The 22,024-nt window shown below is 42.1% G+C and overlaps 1 protein-coding gene across 8 annotated transcripts in view; it reads right to left on the minus strand.

The window, feature by feature from the left end:
• Positions 1-22,024, minus strand: part of Large1 (LARGE xylosyl- and glucuronyltransferase 1) — a 461,800-nt gene that overhangs the window by 56,106 nt on the left and 383,670 nt on the right. For all 8 annotated transcript variants that reach the window (XM_070014410.1, XM_070014413.1, XM_070014406.1 and 5 more), the window contains 2 exons: positions 7,476-7,588; positions 4,621-4,746 (listed from right to left, as the gene is read on the minus strand). In XM_070014410.1, coding sequence (XP_069870511.1) covers positions 4,621-4,746; positions 7,476-7,588 — 239 coding nt within the window. The remainder of the gene's footprint in view (positions 1-4,620; positions 4,747-7,475; positions 7,589-22,024) is intronic.

A 22,024-nucleotide genomic window follows, 5' to 3' on the forward strand; every position in this document is an offset into this window, starting at 1 on the left:
ACCATGAATAAGTGTTTAATTTCACTGAATAACTTTCCTACATCTATTTTGGTGATTATATGGTATTTCTCCTTTAATCCACTAATATGATCTTGATAGTTACTTATTTTTTCAGTGTTAAATCACCCTTGTCTTTCTTGGAATAAGCCCAATTTGGTCATGATATATTATCTATTTTCTACATGGCTGGATTTTGTTAGCTAATATTTTGCTTAAGATTTTTACATCTATATTCATGAGAAAAACTGGCCTGTAATTTCTCTTTTATGTAACTTCCTTTATCTAATTTTGGAATCAAGTATATTCTAGACATAACAGGGTGAATTGAAAAATGTTTCTCTTTTCCTACTCTGGAAAAGTTTATTGAAAATTAGAAATGTCCTTTGATTAAAAAAATGGTATTTGTGAGCAAGGAGGGCTATGTTGTGGTTACAAAGGATTAATGGCTAGAAGACAATTCAGATCCATAGTTTTTTTTTCCTTAAATTCCTTTTGGTAAATTATACATTTCTAAGAATATGTCCATTTTGCATACGTTTTCAGATTCATTGACATATGTTCACAGTATCTCAGTCTTTTCTAAGATTCTGCTTTACCTATTGGTTGAAAGTTTCATGGACTGAAAGATTAGTCACTTTAGTCTTTCTAGTATATCCAGATCCCAGGAAAATTACTTGCTCAAGAATATTTTAGAGGGGGCTGGGAAGGTAGCTCAGTGGTAGAGCGCTTGCCTTGCATGCATGAGGCCCTGGGTTCAATTCCTCAGCACCACATAAGCAGAAAAAAAAAAGCCAGAAGTGGTGCTATGGCTCAAGTGGTAGAGTGCTAGCCTTGATCCCACGACTGGACCCCCCCTCCCAAAAAAAGAATATTTTAGAGAGTTAGGTGCCAGTAGGTCATGCCTGTCATGTTAGGTATTCAGAAGGCTAAGATCTGAGGGTTGTAGTTCAAAGTCAGCCTGGGCAGGAAAGACTGTAAAACTTTTATTTCCAATTAACCATTAAAAAGCCAGAAGTGGAGCTGTGGTTCAGGTGGTAGAGCACTAGTGTTGAGCGTAAAAAGCTAAGGGTCAGTGCCTAGTCCCTGATTTCATGTTCTAGTATTGACAGACACCAAAAAATTTTGGAGAATGAATCAATGAATTACTGCTACTTTGTTCATTTCTTGGTGTGTTCTCTTTTTCTTTATGAATTCTGCCATAGCTTTGTCTATTGTATTGGTTTCTTTCCAAGAACTTTTAATTATATTGAGTAATTTGTTCATCAGTTCCTGCTCTTACTTTATGGCCTGCCTTTTCTTTCCTTTGAATTTATTCTAATGTTCATTCAATATCATCCTAAGTAGTACATGTTGATTTTTTTCAGCATCTTTTCTTCTTAGTTCACTTAGTGTTATGTATTTCCCTCCATGTTTATTTGTTCTAGTAATTTTGACATGTATTACTTTTGTTCTCATTTTGTCTCTAAGCAGTTTTCAGTTTCATTATGATTTCTACTTACAACCATGAGGAAATTAAAAGTGAGTTTTCAATTTTAATGAAATAGGTTTTAAAAAATTATTATAACAGGCTTCTAGATAATTGTACTTTATTCAGAGCATTAAAGTGAAATACTATTCTTGAATATGTATTGAGGTTTGCTTTTTGGGCTAGTACATGGTTAATGTTTTATAAATGTTCTGTATAAGTTTGAGAGAAATACATAGTCTCTAAAAAGAACTAGACTCTCTATTTGCCCAATAAGCCAAGTGTGCTATTTATGCAATTCAAATCTTCCACATTTTAAAATCAATTTGACTATTTGATCCTTTAGTATCTGAAGAACATATGTTAGAAAAAACATTCCACTATGATTGTTATACTCACCCATTTCTTTCTCTGCAATTCGAATGGGCTGTAAGTATGTGGATATACGTAAGTATTAAAGATATATGAATGCACCTATATTCATACTCTCCTACATATACATAAAGATACATGTGCAGAAGATATATACAAGGTAATCTCATTTTCAAGTTGTGGCCATCTTCCTTCCTCATAATGATCTGTTTGATATTACTATAGTCAGTTTTCTTTTGGACATTTCCTTGATAATTGCTTCTCATTATTTATTTTTTTATTTTTTGGTTGTGGGGCCTGAACTCTGGGCCTGGGCCCTGACCCTCAGCTCTTCAGCTCAAGGTTCACTTGAACCACAGCGCCACTTCCAGTTTTCTGGTGGCTAAGAGAGATAAGAGTCTCATGGACTTTCTTTGCCTGGGCTGGCTTTGAACCATGATCCTCAGATCACAGGCTCCTGAATATCTAGGATAATAGCGCTTGGCTCTCATATAATTTTTGTGTGTGCTAGGACAGGGGGCTTGAACTCAAAGTCTGAGCATTGTCCCTTAGATTTTTGGCTCAAGGCTGGTACTCTACTACTTGAGCCCAGCTCTACTTCCAACTTTTACTGGTTAATTGGAAATAAGAATTTCACAGATTTCTCTGCTTGGCCTGGCTTTGAATGGTGGATCCTTAGATCTCATCATCCTGAGTAGATAAGATTACAGGCATGAGCCACTGGGATCTAGCTCTTCCATAATTTATTTCAACTTTTCTGGCTATTATCAGTCAGATTTGCCTTTTGTAAATCCTTGATACAATTTTCTTTTTTTTCTTCATCTGAAAATCTGTCTTTTTATCATCAATATCAGTTTACCTTTATTTGATTATTGATATAGTTGATCTTTCATGTTGATTTCTTGCTCCCCATTTCCTCCATGGTTTCTATTTCTGTGCTTTTATTTTCTCCTCATTTCCTTGCATTTTTCTTTCAAGTGACAGGAACCAGAGTCAAGGCCTCACTACATTTCCTGTAACACCACACCAACCTTTAAACCATAGTCTGGGCCACCAGGGATCAGCAGACCACTTGATACCTCTTCCAGCTGCTCCCTGCTTCCCTTGGGAACTCACACTCAACCAACAGTTTCTGGCCTTTGCTGTCTTATTTATCTTAAGGAAGATAGACTATGCTTGTGTGTGTGTGTGTGTGTGTGTGTGTGCACGCGCGCGCGTGCGTGCACAATTGAATTTGGGGCTTCACACTCTTCCTTGCTTCATCACTAAGCTACACCTCTAAGATCTGTTTATTTTTATAGCTTACAAATGTTGCTTCTCTTGTAGTCATGCATGTCTCTAATTTCCTCTGCTACAACCAGAGAGGAGAGTGTACTTGATGTTGAACATAACTGTGTATAAAACTTTGCCTGCTTAATTATTGCCAGTTCTTCCACTGCCCCTGTAACTAGGAGTTTCTGACCTCCTCCTCCTCCTCCTTCTTCCTTCTTCTTCTTTTTCTCCTTCTCCTTCTTCTTCTTTTGTTGTTGGTCATGGGGCTTGAACTCTGGGCCTGAATGCAGAGCCTCAGCTCTTCAGCTCAAGGCAAGCACTCTACCATTTGAGCCACTGTGCCACTTCCAGTTTTCTGAGTGGTTTATTGGAGATAAGGATCTCACAGACTTTCCTGCCTGGGCTGCTTTGAACCACAATCCTCAGATCTCAGCCTCCTGAGTAGCTAGGATTACAGGCATGAGCCACTGGTGCATGGCTCTTCACTCTGGGTAGAGTCCTGTTGGCTATCTTAGCCAGTGGGTCCTTAACAACAGTGACTGAGGTTTCATTCTGTGCCCTAAGACTTCATCTTTACCTCCACCTTGCTAGGAGAACATGTCAGCCCAGGAGACACACAGAGAACATGGAGGAGACACTGCAGGATAGCTGAGCTGTCCCTGACCAAAACCATCAGAGCTGAAGCTGACCACAGATACTTGGTTAATCCAGGGGGAATCAGACACCATCCAGCCTGTGTGTAAACTCATCAGTGGAATAAGTGGTTTTAGCTGAGCCAGTTTAGAAGAGTTTGTTACACAGCACTATCTATAGTAGTAGATAACAGATACATCCTGCCCTTCTCCATCTCTCTCCCACCAAGGTCCCACCACTGGGCTTGGTACCCAGCAAGTCATGAAGAAGGGCTTCAATCTGTCATGGTCCCTTCTGAGGGAAGAAAAATGAGACATGTATGTGTTCCCCACATGGACTTCCCTATACCTAATGAAAGACCTATTGTATTTCATTATTCCTCTTTCCTTACGTGTTTCTCTTCTCCTTAGGCCATGAAGTAAGTGAGGTAAGAAGTCATCCACATTTGTCTGTACAGTACCTATGCTTAGTCTGAGTTAAATGAATGGATGTGGGGAACAGGGATGAACCAGTAGAGCAGGCAGCAGATGGCAAGAAGAATAACCACACTAGCTAGTTCTTACCCCCGGGGGTTCTACATATCCTAGAAGGCCAAACAAGGGCACAATACTCCCCTATTCTCCATCCAACAGAGAAGCACAGCACATTCTTTCTGCTCCCTTGTGTCATACATACATACATACATACATACATACATACATATATATGTATATATATATATACATATATACATATATACATATTTTTTTTTACTATACTTCGCATAAGCTTACAGCCATCACACATACCCTTACAAGGCCTCCCCTCTCCCCCAGGCCTGGCTTTCCTCTGCCCACAGTGGGGCCCTTGCTCCACTTCTGAAGACTGTCTTGACCCACCTTCAGATCAGACACGTCTCTGTAGCACTGCTCGGAGCGAGTATGGTCCGACAGCTGCACGTTCCAGAAGCAGGGAAGCTGATACACCAGAAAGGGGTTTTGCTTGATGACAGCATTGAAGATATCCTGAGGAACGAAAGGCAGACATAGTCAAGGCAGCCGGTGGGTGCAGCTTAGACTTTTGGCTCTCAAGACATCGTATCCCCTGGGGGAGGGCATCTCTTCAGTATCCTATTCTGCACACAGGCTAGCTCATACTGTGGGCATTTCTCTTGCCTCTTGTCTCTAGAAACCCAGTGATAATGGCTGGGCAGAGATGGGGAATGACCCTGGTTGCTCAGAGGGCAAGGAGTAACATTCCTGTGCTCGCCAGCATATAATAAATGAAGTCTCTTTCCTTTCCGTCATCCGGTCCTAATAGGGAGCCCTGTATTATCCATCCTGAGTCTCCTGGAGAGGAAACTGCATCATGACAAGTGGCTTAACCCATCCAGAAGGAAGAGACAAATGACTGACAGCTCCTCTTAGCGGCTCTTCCCTGGGTTTTGGTGGTTTGGTGATGGATGCTGTGTAGATCCCTGCAGGTGTCAGTGTTTAGAGTATACAGTCCCTGCTTTGAACTCGAGACCTGCCTTGTCTGAGGGAGGTTTGTAAACTCTTTTGTGCTCTTTCTATGCCCTTAAATAGGGTCACACTTATCAAGTTCTGATGACAGAAGAGTGCCAGGAGGTAAATTATAGGCCGGCATGGTAGCAGGTGGTTGAACAAACTAGGCTCTCTGGACATGGACACCCAGTTGCTAGCTTTGGCAGATACACTGAAGCCATTGTGACCTGACTCAAAATAGGGTGGATGGCAGGAATCTTTTCCCCCTCATATTTGAGAGAGCACCTGAGTAAGTTTTCCCCAACATTCATGATGCACCACATTCAGAGTGTGGTGAGGAAATCAGTTTTGGATTCCTTGGGAAATAGTGAACAGATAATGCCTAAAATAGTGAAGTAATCCTGAGGAGTTTCTTGTTTCCGCTGTATTAGAAAACTTCGTAGGAATGTGACAAAAGCGGGCAGTTGAAAAAAAATGTGGATAGTGAATTCTCTTTGGGTGAAAATCCAGAGAAATCATTTTTGTCTCTCAACATGGTAGTTGATACCACAGCAAGATGGAAATCTAAGTCAGTTACCATGGGAGATCCAAGATCAAAGATGGGAGCCCTTCCCTTTCCTAGTCAAAAGGAGAAATGGAGCTGGGTACTGATAGCTCACACTTGTAATTCTGGTAACTTGGGAGCTATGGAAGATTGTAGTTCAAAGAAAGTCTAGGCAGACAAGAAGGATTGTAGTTCAAAGCTAGCCCAGGTAGAAAAGTCCCTGAGATGTCATCTCCACTTCCCCCCAAAAACCCAACCCAGCTAAAAGCAGGGCTGGAGGCATGGCTCAAGTGGTAGAACACCAGCTCAGCAAGCACAAGCTTGCTGAGTACATACAACAGTACTGTCAAAAAAAGAAGGAAGTGGAGGAGGAGGAGGAAGAGACTGGTTTCTTTAACTGGTATTTATTAAGAGTTTGGTGTGATTCAATAACTTTTTCAGACTGTTGATTAAAAAAAGTGTGGTTTATGGAGCTAAGGAGTTTGTCCTTGTATTAAATCCCCAAGTTCAGGAACACTATGATGAGGTCAAAGTAACAAGCTTAGCTTCAAATGTTAGACTATGTTGGTCACAGAAGCCATGGAAATCTTGCCTTGGGGCATTGTGGGAAGGTGGAGTCTGGGTCATCCTACACTGATGTCATTTCACAGGAAGATGGCAGCCAGTGAAAATGGTGGCCTTCTGAAACAGCAGCCTGCCATTTACTTAGGATTCTGTTTCAACACACTATGTGTTCTCTGAGGCTCATGACTACACTACTCTTCTGTCATGGCTGGCTCTGCCATCCTTCCTCTGCTTAACCCTGTTAGACACAGGGCTTAGTGATCATCTGCTGAATGAGAAAGTGATTGGACTGAAGGATGAACTATTGTATCTGCTGTTTTAACCTGGTAAGAATGGGGCAATCATATCTCAGTCCACAGAGTCAAAAAACAGGTAGGAAAGAATGCAGATCCAGCTTCTTGTTGATTTCTTGAGAAGCTACCAGTTGTTATGGTTAGGGTCTAGAATACCCCCACAGGCATATATGTTAATAGTTTTAGGCCCAGGTCCTTCCTTGGTCCCCATTATCTGAGTTTCAACCCAGAGCCCCATGTTTGCTGTATGGGCACTCCACTACTTAAGCCATATCTTTAGTCCTTTATTTTTTGCCTTTTTTTTTGGATAGGGTCTTCTTAGATCACAATCCTACTGCCTATGACTTCTGTGTAGCTGGGATTACAGAAATGTACCACCATGTCTGGCCCTTAGGTAGTGAAACTTTTAAGGGATTGGGCCTCGTGGAGGGTCTTTAAGTCATTAGGGATACACCCTTGAAAGGGATTATGAGACTCCAGTCTATTCTTGCTCCTCTCAAATTCTGTTTCCTGTCATGAGATAAACAGTTTGGTTGATTTATGACATGTTTTGCCTTATGAAAGACCCCCAAACAACAGGGCCAACAGATCATGGCTGGAAACTTTCAAGACAAGCGTTTCTGGCCAGCAATGGTGATGCACGTGTATAATCCCAGCTCTCTCAGGATATTCAGGCAGGGGGATTTCAAGCTTGCAGCCTGCCTGGGCTATATGGTGAGACCCCCATCTTACAACAAAAAACCTAAACCCTCAACAACCCCACAGTACTTTCCTATATCAGGTATGGGACGCAGTAACAATACACTCAAGGGCACTCGGATCAGAGTTCCTCCCTCCTGGGAACTCACCTGGTCAGCCAAGGATGTAGACAGCATGCCCATGAGCTCCCTCTCTGCCGTCAGCCTCCACATCTGTTCCCATTTCATCTTCCGAAGCTTATCAAGAAGCAGGAGAATCACACCTGGACAGCAGCACAGCACAGAGGAACAAAAACCAACAGTGAGGTGGAGGCAGGGAGCCCCTGGCATCCCTGCCATGGCCTCTCAGGACCGTGTGTGCACAGAAGATGGAGAATCACTGAGACATTTGCCCCCTTCCCAAAAATCTCAGCCACTGTGGATTCACCATGAGGGATATGCATCTGGACGGGAAGACGTCAACCCCAGGCTCCAACAGGTGTTTGGTATGAGACTAAACTACATCTCTAAAACACTGTGGCCTTGGGATGGGAAAGGAGAACAGACCCAAGGGCTGTTGCAAGGATTAGGTGAGATGGGCAAAACTGCCTGGGAAGGTCTAGGCATGCATGGTGGGGCGGGCTGCACCACGTGTAAGTCTAATTACTGCCACTGGGCTCCAATGTAAGCAGAGTTGAAATGGAAGTTTATGCTAAATGCGTTCTATCATCTCCCCAACACCATCACTGTCTAGCAGAGTTAAAATGGAAGTTTATGCTAAATGCGTTTTATCATCTCCCCACACCATCAATGTCTACAAGCCACCTCACTGTGCACCGGAGACAAGCACATTTCCCACAAGGATTAGGTTCTCGCCTATATTTTTTCCCCAAATTCATGATCCTTAGTTTAGCTGGAACCTGGAATCTGCACAACATATACCACGTATCTTTACACAGAGGAACAGCTTCTTCTCTGTGACTGTACGCCGAGCCTGTCTTGTTAGCTACTGGCCGGTCATATGGGCCTGCCCCAAGTTCCTGACTTTGGAACAGGCTTCTTTGGCTTATGGATAATCACCATGCATCTCAGTCTACATGTGCCTCTGAGAGGGAAGGCCATTGCTTATTGACACGAGCTCCAAGCCTTTGCGTTGCCACCAAAGCTAGTAGCAAGAGCTTCTTCGGTCCTCCTGTTAATTTCCTTTTCTGTTTTCTCCCCTAGTGGACCTTCGTGAATGGTGTACATCTGACTGTAAATGTGTGTGTGGGGGAACTGGAGCTTGTTCAACTCAAGGCTTATGTGCTGTTCCTTAGGTTTTCCTTTTCCTTTTCAAGGCTGGTGTTTCACTACTTGGCTGCAGCTCTACTGCTGGCTTTTTGGTGGTTAACTGGAGATAAGGGTCTCATGGACTTTCTGGCTCAGGCTGGTTTTAAACTTTGGTCCCAATACCTCAGCCTTTTGGAGGGGGGCACAAGGTGCCATCCTTGGGCTTAAACTAAGGACCTAAGTGCTGTCTGTATGCTTTTTTTTTTTTTTTTTTTTTTGCTTATCTAGCATTCTACCACTTAAGTCAAAGCTCCACTTCCAGGTCTTTTGGTGTTTAACTGGAGATAAGAATCTCACACTTTTTATTTTTTTAATTTTTTTTATTGTGAAAATACCTTATAGAGGGGTTACAATTACATGGGCAAGATAATGAGAACATTTCTTATCAAGCATTGTTGCCTCCTCCTTTGTTTCCCCTTCCCATCCCTTCCCATCTTCCCCCCCCCCCCCCGACTCCCCCACTCCCGGCCAAAGTTGTAAAGTTCATTTCCGACATAACAACTTGTACATCTCATTTGTGCAAATGGGTCCACCTGTATCCATGTTTAAATGATTTTTCCCCTTCCCCTCCACAAATTATACCAACATCAAATACAGTGAAAGCAGGGGTTATACCGTGGGGAAGGGACATACAAATCAACAAAGAAATCATCTTATAACTATGTTAGAAACAATTGCATGAAAGAAAAAACAATCCAAAAAATTCATATGGAACAATAAAAGACCCCGAATAGCAAAAACGATTCTTAACAGAAAGAACAGTGCTAGAGGAATAGCAATACCAAATCTCAAACTCTACTACATTGCCATAATAATCAAAACAGCTTGGTACTGGCATAAGAACAGACCTCAGGACCAATGGAATAGAACTGAGAACCCAGAAATGAACCTACAGAGCTAAAAGGAGCTAAAAAAATAGAATGGAAGAAAGACAGCCTCTTCAGTAAATGGTGCTGGCAAAATTGGTTAACTACTTGTAGAAAACTAAAGCTAGATCCTTATATATCACCCTGCACCAGACTCAACACCAAATGGATCAAAGACCTCGGAGTCAAAGCAGACACTCTGAAAACATTACAGGATGGAATAGGAGAAACCCTAGGTCTCCTTGACACAGGCTGAAATTTTCTTAATAGAGACCCAGAAACACAACAAATCAAAGAAAGGTTGGACAAATGGGATTGCATGGAATTGCAGAGCTTCTGCATGGCAAAGGACATAGCTAGCAAGATCAATAGAAAGTCCAGGGATTGGGAGAAGATCTTGACTAGCCATACAACGGACAAGGGTCTTATATCTAAAATATACCTGGAACTCAAAAAATTAAATCCCCCAACAACAAATCCTCAAAGAAACAACTTCCCAATAAATAAGTGGGCTAAAGACTTACAGAGAAATTTCTCTGAAGAGGAAAGAAGGATGGCCAATAGACACATGAAGAAATGCTCAACCTCTCTAGCCATGAAAAAAATGCAAATAAAAACAGCACTGAGATACCACCTCACCTCACCCCAGTTAGAATGGCTATAATCAAGAACTCTAATAACAACAGATGCTGGAGGGGATGTGGACAGAAGGGAACCTTACTACATTGTCGGTGGAAGTGTAAACTTGTTCAACCACTTTGGAAAGTAGTATGGAGGTTCCTCAAAAGACTCCACATAGAGCTCCCCTATGACCCAGCAATCCCACTATTGGGCATTTACCTTAATGATCACAAACAGGACCATACTAAAGCTATCAGCACAACTATGTTTATCATAGCATTATTCACCATAGCTAAGATATGGAACCAAACCAGAAGCCCCTCAGTAGATGAATGGATCAAGAAAATCTGGTATATATACACAATGGAATTCTATGCCTCCATCAGAAAGAATGACATTTCCCCATTTGTTAGGAAATGGAAAGACTTGGAAAAAATTATATGAAGTGAAGTAGGCCAGGCCCAAAGAAACATAGGTCCCATGGTTTCCCTTATTTGCAATAACTAGTATATGTCTGAGACAAGCAGAAAAGGTCAGGTAAGTTGATGTTAGGTGAAATGAACCCCAAGATAAGAATCTCACACTTTCTTGCCCCAGCTAGCTTTAAGCTGCAATCCTGAGATCTCAGTCTCCTGAGTAGCTAGGATTGCAGGTGTAAGCCACTGATGGCCTGTTATACACTTTTATTTTTATTAGCCTTCTATTTCACTGCCTTTATTTGACAAATGAGAGATATAAATAATAACTATAATTGATATAAATAATAACTATAAAAAACTATAAAATTGAAAGAGGTAAGTACGGGTGTGTGTGCGCATGTGTAAGGTATATATATGTGGTAGCTTGTCTAGAAACACTCCAAATCTGCGGACCATTTATTAAATATGTTAAAATAACTAAATATCTTGCTCAGTTCAATTGACAATTGTAAAAGGGAATTATACTTTGGATTAGCTGACCAACTTAGAAGCAGGTCAGTCACAGGGTGCAGAGGAGGTCTGAAGCTCAGAACAGGAAGAGGAAGAGTGTTTTCCTACAGGCTGCTGCTGTCAGGTGATAGATGGGAGAGCAACACCCGTGGGTCCCCATCAGTCCTGCTCAGTTGCTTAGCTCAGCAGAATGGTCATCGGAGGAAACTCCCAGGAAGCAGAAAAATGATGGTAGTTGGTATCTAGTACATACATTTCTAAGATTCTAGGTATGAAACTGATTCTCCCACATGAAACATAAACATAGACTCTAATAAGACTTTTCATTATTCCAGTGGCATGTAATTAGAAAAGAAGTATATTTACCATTGAGAAGAGGGGTGTTTGGTCAGACAGAGTTGAAATAAAATGTATGACGGCCGTGGGAAAAAATCGGAGAGTATACAAAGAGCTGAATTTATAAGTCAGATGGTGAATGACATCTATTGCACGTCTTTGTTTCTTTTGTGTTTTTTGGTTTGTTTTTGCACATATTGTTTTCTTTAATGCTCCCAAGATCTTTACAAGATAGATTTTGTCATCTCATTTTATGAGTGGGGACTCTGAGGGGCTTAGATACTTGTCTAATTCACAGCCAACAGCATCTAGACTAGACCAAAACTTATTATCTGCCTCATCCAAAGGAGCACTGGCTCCTTCTGATACTCTACTCACACCCGAGCCTCACAAGGTTGCTTTGTAGCCCAGGGACATGGCCAGATTTCTTTTCTGGTTCAGTTTCTACCAGTGTAAAATGAGGAAAAGGTTTCTTGTTCGGAACAACTCAGAAAACTATCATGGCCCCTAACCCCCCCCCCCCCCCCCCACCAGGGGCAAGCTAGTAACTTTTAATCACCAACTAACTCGTGGGAGAACAGATGAAACAAGTTGATGGTTGGCATTTGCCAATTTCCATAGTGTGAATCCTCCTAGTTTGGCTCATTTCAAGCAATGCAATGCCAGTGAGCATGGAGTTGGGAAAGGTGTAACCTGATTCTCCTGAACCATGCAAGCTAGCTCTGATTATATCACCATACTCATTCTTCTAAAATTCTGCATCTTTTACGGAGAGAGGAATGAAGCATTTAGAAGTTAGAAAGCAAGAGCCTACAGTAATGCAAAGCCACATCTGATTGACTTAAAACAAACTGCACTCTAGTCGAATCATGTGAAAGAGAACAGTAAGTCGTGCAAAAGCGAACTCAAATTAGGTTAGATAGATGCTTGCTACATTAAAAAAGGAGGCAAGAGGGTTAAAGGCTATATAGAGTGATGCAAGATTCTAATGCCAAATTTGGAAGACTATACTCATGCTTCTAAGTTAGTGGTAAGTCTTGGTGAAGTTGTGCAACCAGGCTCCTTAAGAAAGAAAGGGTCAAGAACACAGGACTAAATGAAGAAAAAAAAAGGAAGAACAACTTCCCAGTTATCCAGTCTCTAATTTTTAGAATTAGGAATGATTTCAAACTAACACAAAAATATAGAAAGTAATGTAAAAATATATCCACCACCCAGATGTAATATATATCATGTTATGGTAAACAAAATGATAGACTAATAAAAAGGTCTTTTAACTCATTCTACTTCCTTTCTTTCTCAGAGAAAATCATTATTTTGTCTCATTATATTTCACATTTGTTAATCATTCCCTCTCTACATGTTAACAGACTATATTTCGAATCTGTAGTGTTTTCATATCGCTCATTTTCTATTTTAACTTGCCTTTCTATTCACTATATATCTTTAGGAATTAGCCATATTAGTTTTATAGTTTTTTATATCTTAACAAAATATACCATAATACTACTACATTTATTTTGTAATATGCCATCATTTACTTATAAATTTCTCTACTGAAGGGTGTCTTGCTTATAGTCTTTGTAGCTTATAGTTTTTGATTTTTTTTTTTTTTTTTGGTCCATCATGGGGCTTAAACTCTGGGCCTGGACGCTGTCCCTCAGCTCTTCAGCTCAAGGCAAGTGCTCTACCACTTGAGCCACAGCACCACTTCCAGCTTTTTCTGCTTATGTGGTGTTGAGGAATTGAACCCAAGGCTTCATTCATGCGAGGCAAGCACTCTACCATGGAGCCACTTTCCCAGCCCTGGTTTTTGCTTTTTATAACCAGTTCTGAAGTTAAACTGCTAATCCTGATTCAGGTGTGGTTGGACATATTTTCGAAAGCTTTGCTTCTGAACTGTCTCCGAAGCTGTACCAAGACTGCAAAAATGAGAACTTGAAACATATTCTACTACTTCATCTTCCTTCCTTCTAGGACAGAGACTCAAACATTCTTAAAGCAACTCATACTTAAAAGACATTTTAACTCACTTCTTTATTTGTTAATAATTCATTCATTGATTCCTTCATTCATCAGTTATTTATTGACTACCTTGTAGGTACAAAACTAACAGAAATAGATTTGCACTTGTTTTTCTTCTCTATTTTCCTCACCTGAGCCTTCTTCAAAATATTTCGGCAAATACTTACTAGTTAAGTCTTTGGTAGGCCTTTAGAGAAAAACACAAAGATGAGAAAAATCTCTAAGACCCAGGGTTTGATTCTCCTGACAAGTGTGAGTGTTGGAACTCTAAAGTAGAAGGCTGAGGCTGAGGTAGACTGGGCTGGTTTTGGTCAGGCAGATGACAGCTGGTAAAACAGACACAGACAAAGGTATGGAGGTAGGAGACAGTGTAGGAATATATATATAAGGAATAGACAAGGAATGTGCTGGCAAGATGGATTCATAAAACACTTCTGGTGGATACCAAGATGTGAGAGTGAACAGGTGAGGAGGGGGGAGTGTAGGAAGAGTTCCAAGTCCATGTCACGCGAGTGCTTTACAGCATCCCCGAGTAACATGCTGCACGGGGAGGGGTTTTTCTTTTGTATCTCATTGGGTGCTTTTGTGACTGGCAGGACTCCTCCAGGGGTTCCAGACTGCCCCAGGCTCCACCCAGGCGCTCCTACCTACAGTGGAGGGGATGACTATTTGGGCACCCATCTCCCCTGTGGGACACACTGGTTGGGAAGTATTGCTGAGGACACCTGGGAGTAAGGGAAGGATTCTGAGCAAGGGTGACTGACCATGGCTGAATGTGCTTTAGTAAAGCCAATGTTTAGGAAGAAGGTTTAGGAGGAAGGCGAGTCAGCGATGCATTTGGATGGATGTGGGAACAGGGATGTTGAGAAGGGAGAAGAAGTTTCCAGAGTCCACAGTGCTGTGATGCCACCTGGAGCAGTCTCATCTTGAACATCAGCATTGTGATCTACTTCCTGCACTTCCAGGGCCCACACATGGCTTTCCCCCTCATGTCATATCGTAGTGTTTAAAGCCTGTATCTCCTGCTACCCATGAATGCCAACTATGGACTTGGTCCACACCAGCCAACACAGGCTCAAGGCAATCCAGAATCCTGTGACCTGACAGAGCAAGCATCGTGAGACTTTCATTTTGGGTCTTGCATATAGTAGTTATTTCATCCATAATTCACTTCAGAGACATTTTTCTGAGTACCCGCTATGGTTTTCTTCATCGGGTTACCTGGGGTCTTGGCAATTTGAAAACCATAGTCCTTGTTCTTAGGGATAAGAGGGATGGGTAATTAAGAGAATGCAGAGCACTGTGATGTGTGGCAGGTGGAGGAAGGATGCTGGAGAACAGGGAAAACGACAGTGGTTGGGAGACTAAGTATTAAGGAGAAGTTTCCTGAAATAAACACTATCTACACTAACACCAAAAGGATGAGGAAGCATGTGTAAGGGAAAGAGGAAGAGCGAAGGTCAAACCAGGCAGCTTCTCCCTGTAAACCAGTGGTTTCTCTTAATGTCTGTCAGGCAACAGATATTTCCCACCATAGTGGTAAAATGGAGATTAAAAAGGTAATGGTCCATTTCCCTTTCTTTTCCAGATTAAAAAGAGGCTCCATGGAGTGGTCCAGCAGGGGAAAAAGCACTTGTTTTTGAGCATAGCCACAGGTCATTCATTCAATAAGTATCCTCAAGCCCCCAGATGGATGTAGCCTAATGAGTCTCGAGAATGTAGGGCAATAGGGCTACCCCAGAAGGGGCAGCTGAGTGCAAATAACCATTGGCCACATGGGCAACTGAGTTCTGGTATTATCATTCATTACCAAGGTGACCCTGGAAAAAGTGACTAGAATTGTGTCCCTTATTTGCAACACAGCAAAGGTTGAGACCTTTAACTCCAGAATGACTTTGAGGACTGAAAAACTGTGCCTTTCAAAGTGGAGCCAGGTGTGGTGGCCCCATGCTTACAAGAGAGAGATAGAAGGATTGTGGTTTGAGGGCATTCCAAGAGAAAGCTAGCAAGACCTCATTTCACAAACAAGTTTTACAAGGTGGTTGCCCACCTGTCATTCAGGAGGAGGTGGTTAAAAGGACTGAGTATCTATGGCTGGCCAGGGGAAAGTCTAGGAGATCTTATCTGAAAAACAAACTAGAAGCAAAAGGGCTGAGAGGATGGCTAACACGGTATAGCACTTGCCTAGCAAGCAGGATGAAATCATGAGCCCCAATACCACTATACCACCACCACAACCAAAAAACCCCCAAAACAATAAAACAAAGGTAACAGTGACCTAATTTAGTCCATTAATGATGATTGAGCGTTACTGCTTGATAGTTTATGTTCATATTACTCATTTACTGGCCGGAGTTCACTGATCATTCCAAATAAAATCCCCTGCATATGCAATGCACTGGATACTTGTTTTGACATATTCCCAGGCCCATTTTGAGACAACAGTCAGCTTATGGCATTACAACCAGGGAAATTAGTAGGACATCCCTTGAGTTAATGCAAATTCCAGTTATGAGCTGCAACCACAGGAAGGAAAAAAAAATCACATGAAAGAAAAAAGAAAATCCACCATGGGAAATTTGTGCACAGATTCTGCACATAAAGGAGTCTGCTTAGAATGCGTGATATAGGCATGCTGATAGAAGCTGCAAGGAAAATCTGTCTGGTTCTCCAAAGGTTAGAAGTTTGGTAAATGAGCTAAAAAACCCCCCAACATTCCCAGAAGAAACAGAACTATAAATAACTAATAAGAGGTGAAATACAACATTTCTCAAAGAAACATGGCCTCAACTATTTATTGACCTCACCATGGTGCTAGGGAGACATTCTAATTAATGACAGGAAGTGTGAAGGGCACATAAAAGCTTAATCAATAATAGTTATAGAAACTATACATTTCAGTATACTCATAGAAACGATAGATTTCACTCACTGAACTTGTGCAATTCCCAATAGTCCAATAGTATTTAGGCAAATTACATATGGGCACACAAGGTGGATTCGTTTTTTTGTTTTTTGTTTTTGGTTCTTGTTGTTATATGTGTATGCCAGTACTGGAACTCAAGGCTTGTGTGTGTTGTCCCTTAGCTTTTTAGCTCAAAGCAGGAGCTCTAACACTTGAGCTACAGCTCCCCTTCAGGCTTTTGGGTGGTTAATTGGAATAAAAGCCTTATATACTTCTGGCTGGGCTTCAAACCATGTAATCCTCAACCTCCTGAGTAGCTAGGATTACAGGTGTGAGCCACTGGTGCCTGGCTTTTTAGGTGAACACTGGTTAAAATCATGAAAGTGGTTCTATCTGAAGTTGGATTTTTCCAGCTGAAGCTACATAAACTTGGCTTTCAAAATTGGCATGCCCCAGGTCAGCTGTTGACACTGTTTTTCTGCTGTCAGGAAGAAGGAAAGTGGTGCCAAAAGGCTTGACTCTGGCCTTTGTCTAGCGTTCACATGCTCTGCCTATTTCCATACTTGTCCTTGGGGTCTGGGAGCAGGAAGCCTGCTCCTGCCCGGGCATGCTCTGTACAGAGGCCTCAGGGACTACTGAGCTGTGACAGGCCCTCTCGTTGGAGCTGGTTGTGATCTTGGGGCCAGCAGGGTTTTACCTGCAGCTGTCATGCCTGGAGCTTAAGAGACCACAGGAAATAAATAAATGAAGAAATAAATTAAAAATCAAAGGCTTTTCCTGTGAACATCTGGTCCAGGGTAGACAGGTAGACAGGTGCATCTGCTGCTCAGAGGGCAGTGCTTCTCTTTCCCGAATGGAACAGGTAGAAATAGCTCAGTAGTCAAGATGGCAGGGCAAGCAAGAAGGTGTCCATGCAGAGAGGAGAGAGAATGCTTTCTGAATTGTTTATGAATTCAGCACAATCTGTATTATGATTTTTTTGTATAACTGCAATAACACATGATAGGAATGATGAAGATGACTTGAATGAAGTGGTGATTTGGGTCTACTTGTTTTTGCTTTTTTTTTTTTTTAATTTCATGACCTCTAATTCTCAGGAAAAATCCTCAAGGGAGAGGGAATTGTATCCATTTTACAGATAGAGAAACTAAGGCTTGTAAGGGGCAAATGTAATCCTACTATGTGAGATGTACTGCTCTTTCAATGCTGACATGTTACTTCCTGGCTGGGGGTTAAGGGGCGGGGACAGTGACAAAGACAAGACACAAGAGACTGTAAGGAAGTGTGCCTGTGAACATATCCACAGCTAAGTGCAGGTGTGTGTGTGTGTGGGGGGGTAGAAACCCAGTTTAAACTGTAGCCTAAAGCACAACAAGGCAGCAGCTCGAGGTGGAAAAGAAAGCACACACTGGAGAAGACCCCAGGCCACCACCAGATGGCGCTGGGAGGATGCCAAGGGACACTGGGCTACCCTGTGGATGGTCCTTCAGGAAGAAGCAGTCAATATGTCTAGGGTAGGCCTTACCTTCTCTAATAGTTGGGGTAACTAGTTGGAGCCCATAAAGATTTAAATGGAGACAGTGTTTCTGAGCTAACTCATGCCAGCCTCCATTCCTGTATGATTGTTATCTTCTCTTCTTTCGGCATCTCAGCCCACTTCACAGAACATCTCAGATGTTCTGCTGGCCCCAGAGGTATTACTCAGTGAAGCGAATGCTTTACATTGTATTATGCAAACCTAGTTAAGACCAAATTCTGCCTTCACTTCCTTGCTTTCTCTCATTTCCTGCTGTCCGTCTTCTCTCTGTCTTCCTTTTGTGTGTGTATTTGGGTTCGGGGCTTGAACTCAGAGCCTTATGCTCTCACTTGGCTTCTTTGCTCAAGACTAGCATTCTACCACTTGAGCTACACCTCTACTTCCTATTCTTTGTTGGCTAAATGGAGAGAAGAGTCTCATGGACTTTTTAGCTCAGGCTGACTTTTTAGCTCAGATCTCAGCCTCCTGAATAGCTAGGATTATAGGGGGCACAGTTCCTCCTTCTGTCTCTGTCATTCTGTTTTGATTTCATGCGTTAGCCAACAGAAAGAATCAGGCTAGGACTGGCATGGCTGATTCAGTTCACATTACCAAGGCCCATATTGGTCACATGTTTCCAGTGAATCAAGTTCAGATTGAACTTTTTATTCCACAGTGGCATTCTACAGGGCACTAAAAAGTGTTGTGAGGCTAGGTGCTGGTGGCTCATGCCTGTAATTTTAGCTACTCAGAAGGCTGAGATCAGAGGATCACGGTTCAAAGTCAGCCCAGGAAGGAAAGTCCGTGAGACTCTTATCTCCAATAAACCACTCAGAAAACCAGAAGTGGTGCTATGGCTCAAGTGGTAGAGAGCTAGCCTTGAGCTGAAGAACTGAGAGATAGCATTCCGGACCAGAGTTCAAGCCCCATGACCAACAACAAAAAAAGTGTTGGGAAAAGCTTGGTTAAGTAAGTTAAATCAGTTAGGAGATGGTGGCATTAAGTCAAACAGTTGCTAAGTCTTCAAGGAAAGTAATAGGATATTGCTTCTCCCTCTACCTTGCGTTCTCCCTGGCCTCTAGCTGCATTTACTCAGATTCTAACTCTATTGTAAGGTCTTCTCCAAGACGACAAAGTACAGGCCTCTGGTAGTTCCTGTGGTTTTGCTGGTCAAAGCCAGAGATAGTATATGTGGGCATGTAGTGGGTTTTGCTCTGCAGGAAGCTGTGGGGAGCTCACAGGCTGGCATTCCACAAGGAAATTTTTTAAAAATGAAAATGGCCTTTGCGATCATGACTTTGCTTCCTCTGCTTTGAAGTACTTGAGTTCTCTTTCATGCATGACCCAATAAAAAGGTGAGTTTATTAAAAACTAGTTAATTTAAAATCCCCTGCTGATTTTACTTGGTATTCACTTTTGATCATATAAATTAAAAGGTTCTGTAGTCTTCTTGCTTTTTAAATTTTTTCTTTACTAAAAGCATAGAGAGAGAGAGACAGAGAGAGAGAGAGAGAAACAGAGAGAAACAGAGAGAGAGAACAAGGAGATAAGACTGAGAGGAGAGGGAGAGAAAATAAGAATGAATAAAAATCTTTCCAATAGAGTCCTTTGGCTGACTTTGCTGGGTGTTTTGAAAGTGGGGATGGGACTAGGTACAGAGGCTGCTCAAACCTCACAAAAGCATTTGCTCATTCATTCATTCATTCATTCAACTTATCCATACAACAAATACTGACTGAGGGGCTTCTTTAGGCTAGGTGCTAAGTACACCCATGCAAAGAATATAGCAGTTCTTGCTCTCAAGAGTTTGAAAGTGCTCTGGATGATTTAATAGGAAGAATGCCAGGACCTGGAACATGCCTCAAAGCTTGTTTCCCAATGGGAGGTGGTGACAAGCTGAATGTAGGGCCTCAGTGGAGGTCTTCAGGTCATTGGAAAAGTGCAAATAGTAGGAAAAATTAGGAGAAAGCTCAAAGAAAGTCACCAGATCCATTTCTCATGCCAGCCACATTCCCCCGAGGAAACAGGTTCTGAAAGACATAGTTGCTAGCCCAAAGCAAAATAACAAGCACAAAGTCAAAAAGGTCAAAGATCTACATTTCTGCCACCTGCCATCTTTCCTCCAAGTCTGAACCATCCTTTGAACCTACTTGAATACATCCCAGTCTTCCTCACTCTTTTTAGGCACACTTGTTAAACACATGGGACAACACTTGGTTAACACTTGGCGTGATTCCGCAAATACCTCCTCTCAACCAGAGAGCATCTTACCCACAAAAACCACTCAATAGGTGGACTCCTGTCCCAGCAAAAGATATGTCTGAGTCTTAACCCCATTGCCTATAAATGTGGCTTTAGTTTAGAGACAAAGTCTTTGCGGGTATAATCAAATTCGGATGAGGTTGTACTAAGTGAATGTAAACGCCATCCCAATGCCTGGTATTCTTATAAACAGAAGCAGAGAGGCAGAGACAGACATGGAGCAAAGATTTTCATGAGCTCACAGAGGCAAACATTAGAATTATGGCCCTGTCTAACATTCTGGTAATGGGTGAGGAAAACTTGAGGTATAAATCATGCTCACTGGTATGTGGATTTCCTCCCACTCCAGAGTATCCACACCAGGCCACTGAGTTTCTTCCAAGACCCAGTCTGAAGCAAAAAGTGTGTCTCATGATCTGAGAAAGATATCTGGGCTTGCCAGGGCCGCTGCAGGTAAAGTAGTATTACTAGTAAAGCTTTTCTAGCTTGTCTCTTGCAGGAAGACATTTTTTCTCAGAGCCACAAAGGAACACTATACCAAGACACTGGTTTTTAAAATTGCCACTGCACAAAATAGCACAATACAATGCCTAGATCAACTAGGGGGACAATGCGGCCAGGCAGGAGTACCAGGGGTGTCTCAGTCCCCTGGGCTTTATACCAACCATCGACAATGACTACAACTCAATAGAAGTCAGACTGCTGACCTGCTTGTTGGCATGGAGATCCTAATTTTATTTCATTTTATTTTTTTCAAATGATGAGCCTGTCCTTTTGCTACCAGTCTGGCCAGATGCTTGAGTGCACAAGACAATATCTCATTTGCTTACTGGAGGTGAGGGGTATGTGTGTGCGTGTGAGAGAGTGTGGCTTGCTGAACAATTCTGACCAGCTGAATGTGCACTGGTGCCCGATGGAGTGATGAGCACATGGGCTGTGGAAAGTGCAAGGTGCTCTCTGCAAAGTCAGACTTGAACACAGCGAGCATGCAGGGCAAGAGAAGCATGCCTCCTTCCTTATGCACCTGCTGCCATGCGAGAAGGAAGCCAGACACTAGGAGAAGCGTCAGTGATGTGTGCGGAGCTGACCGCCTCCTTCTTCCTGTTCATCCTGCATCTGAAGTGGGAAGGACAGATACATGTTTGTGTGGGTGGGCCTCTTACATGCCACAGGGACCCCAGTGTTCACATGTGGTGAGAGCTGTGTGTAACCCTCTGTCCAGGCGATTCTTGATCTGCACATATGATGAGTGGAGAGAAGAGAACAAATAGCTTTTTGGTATCTGAGCTGGCTGTCAAGGGTATGTGACCATCCTAGCCATGGCTTCCTTTACTTGTCTATTTTTCTTTAAATGTTTTTTATTGTAAAGATACTGTACAGAGAGAGGGGTTACATGAGCAAAGTAATGAGTGCATTTCCTATCAAGCATTGTTACCTCCTCCTTTGTTTTCCCCCTACCATCCCTTCCCTTGTCTACTTTTAATAGTTGTATTTCTTTGAAATCAAGTGTTCATCTTTAAAAAATTTTTTTAAATAATTTTTTTATTTTTTGTGAACATACTGTACAGAGGGGTTAAAGATAATGAGTACATTTCTTATCAAGCATTGCAGCCTCCTCCTTTGTTTACCCTTCACATCCCTTCCCAGCCCCCCCCCCATTGTTGCAATGGGTCCACCTGTATCCTTAAAAGACTTGTTTTTCCCCATCTCCTCCACAAATTAAACCGACATCAAATATAGTGAAAGCAGGGGTTATACTGTGGGGGAGGGACATACAAAGCAACAAAGAAATAATCTTATAAATGCGTTAGAAACAAATGCATGAAAGAAAAATACCTTTAAATACATATCTAAGGGTTCATTTTCCTAACATCACATTATCTGACCTTTTCTGCTTGACTCATACATATACTAGATATTGCAAATAAGGG

This window comes from Dipodomys merriami, unplaced genomic scaffold (genome assembly GCF_024711535.1).
Source record: "Dipodomys merriami isolate MVZ:Mamm:240054 unplaced genomic scaffold, mDipMer1.0.p SCAF_97, whole genome shotgun sequence".
NCBI classification, from domain to species: domain Eukaryota; kingdom Metazoa; phylum Chordata; class Mammalia; order Rodentia; family Heteromyidae; genus Dipodomys; species Dipodomys merriami.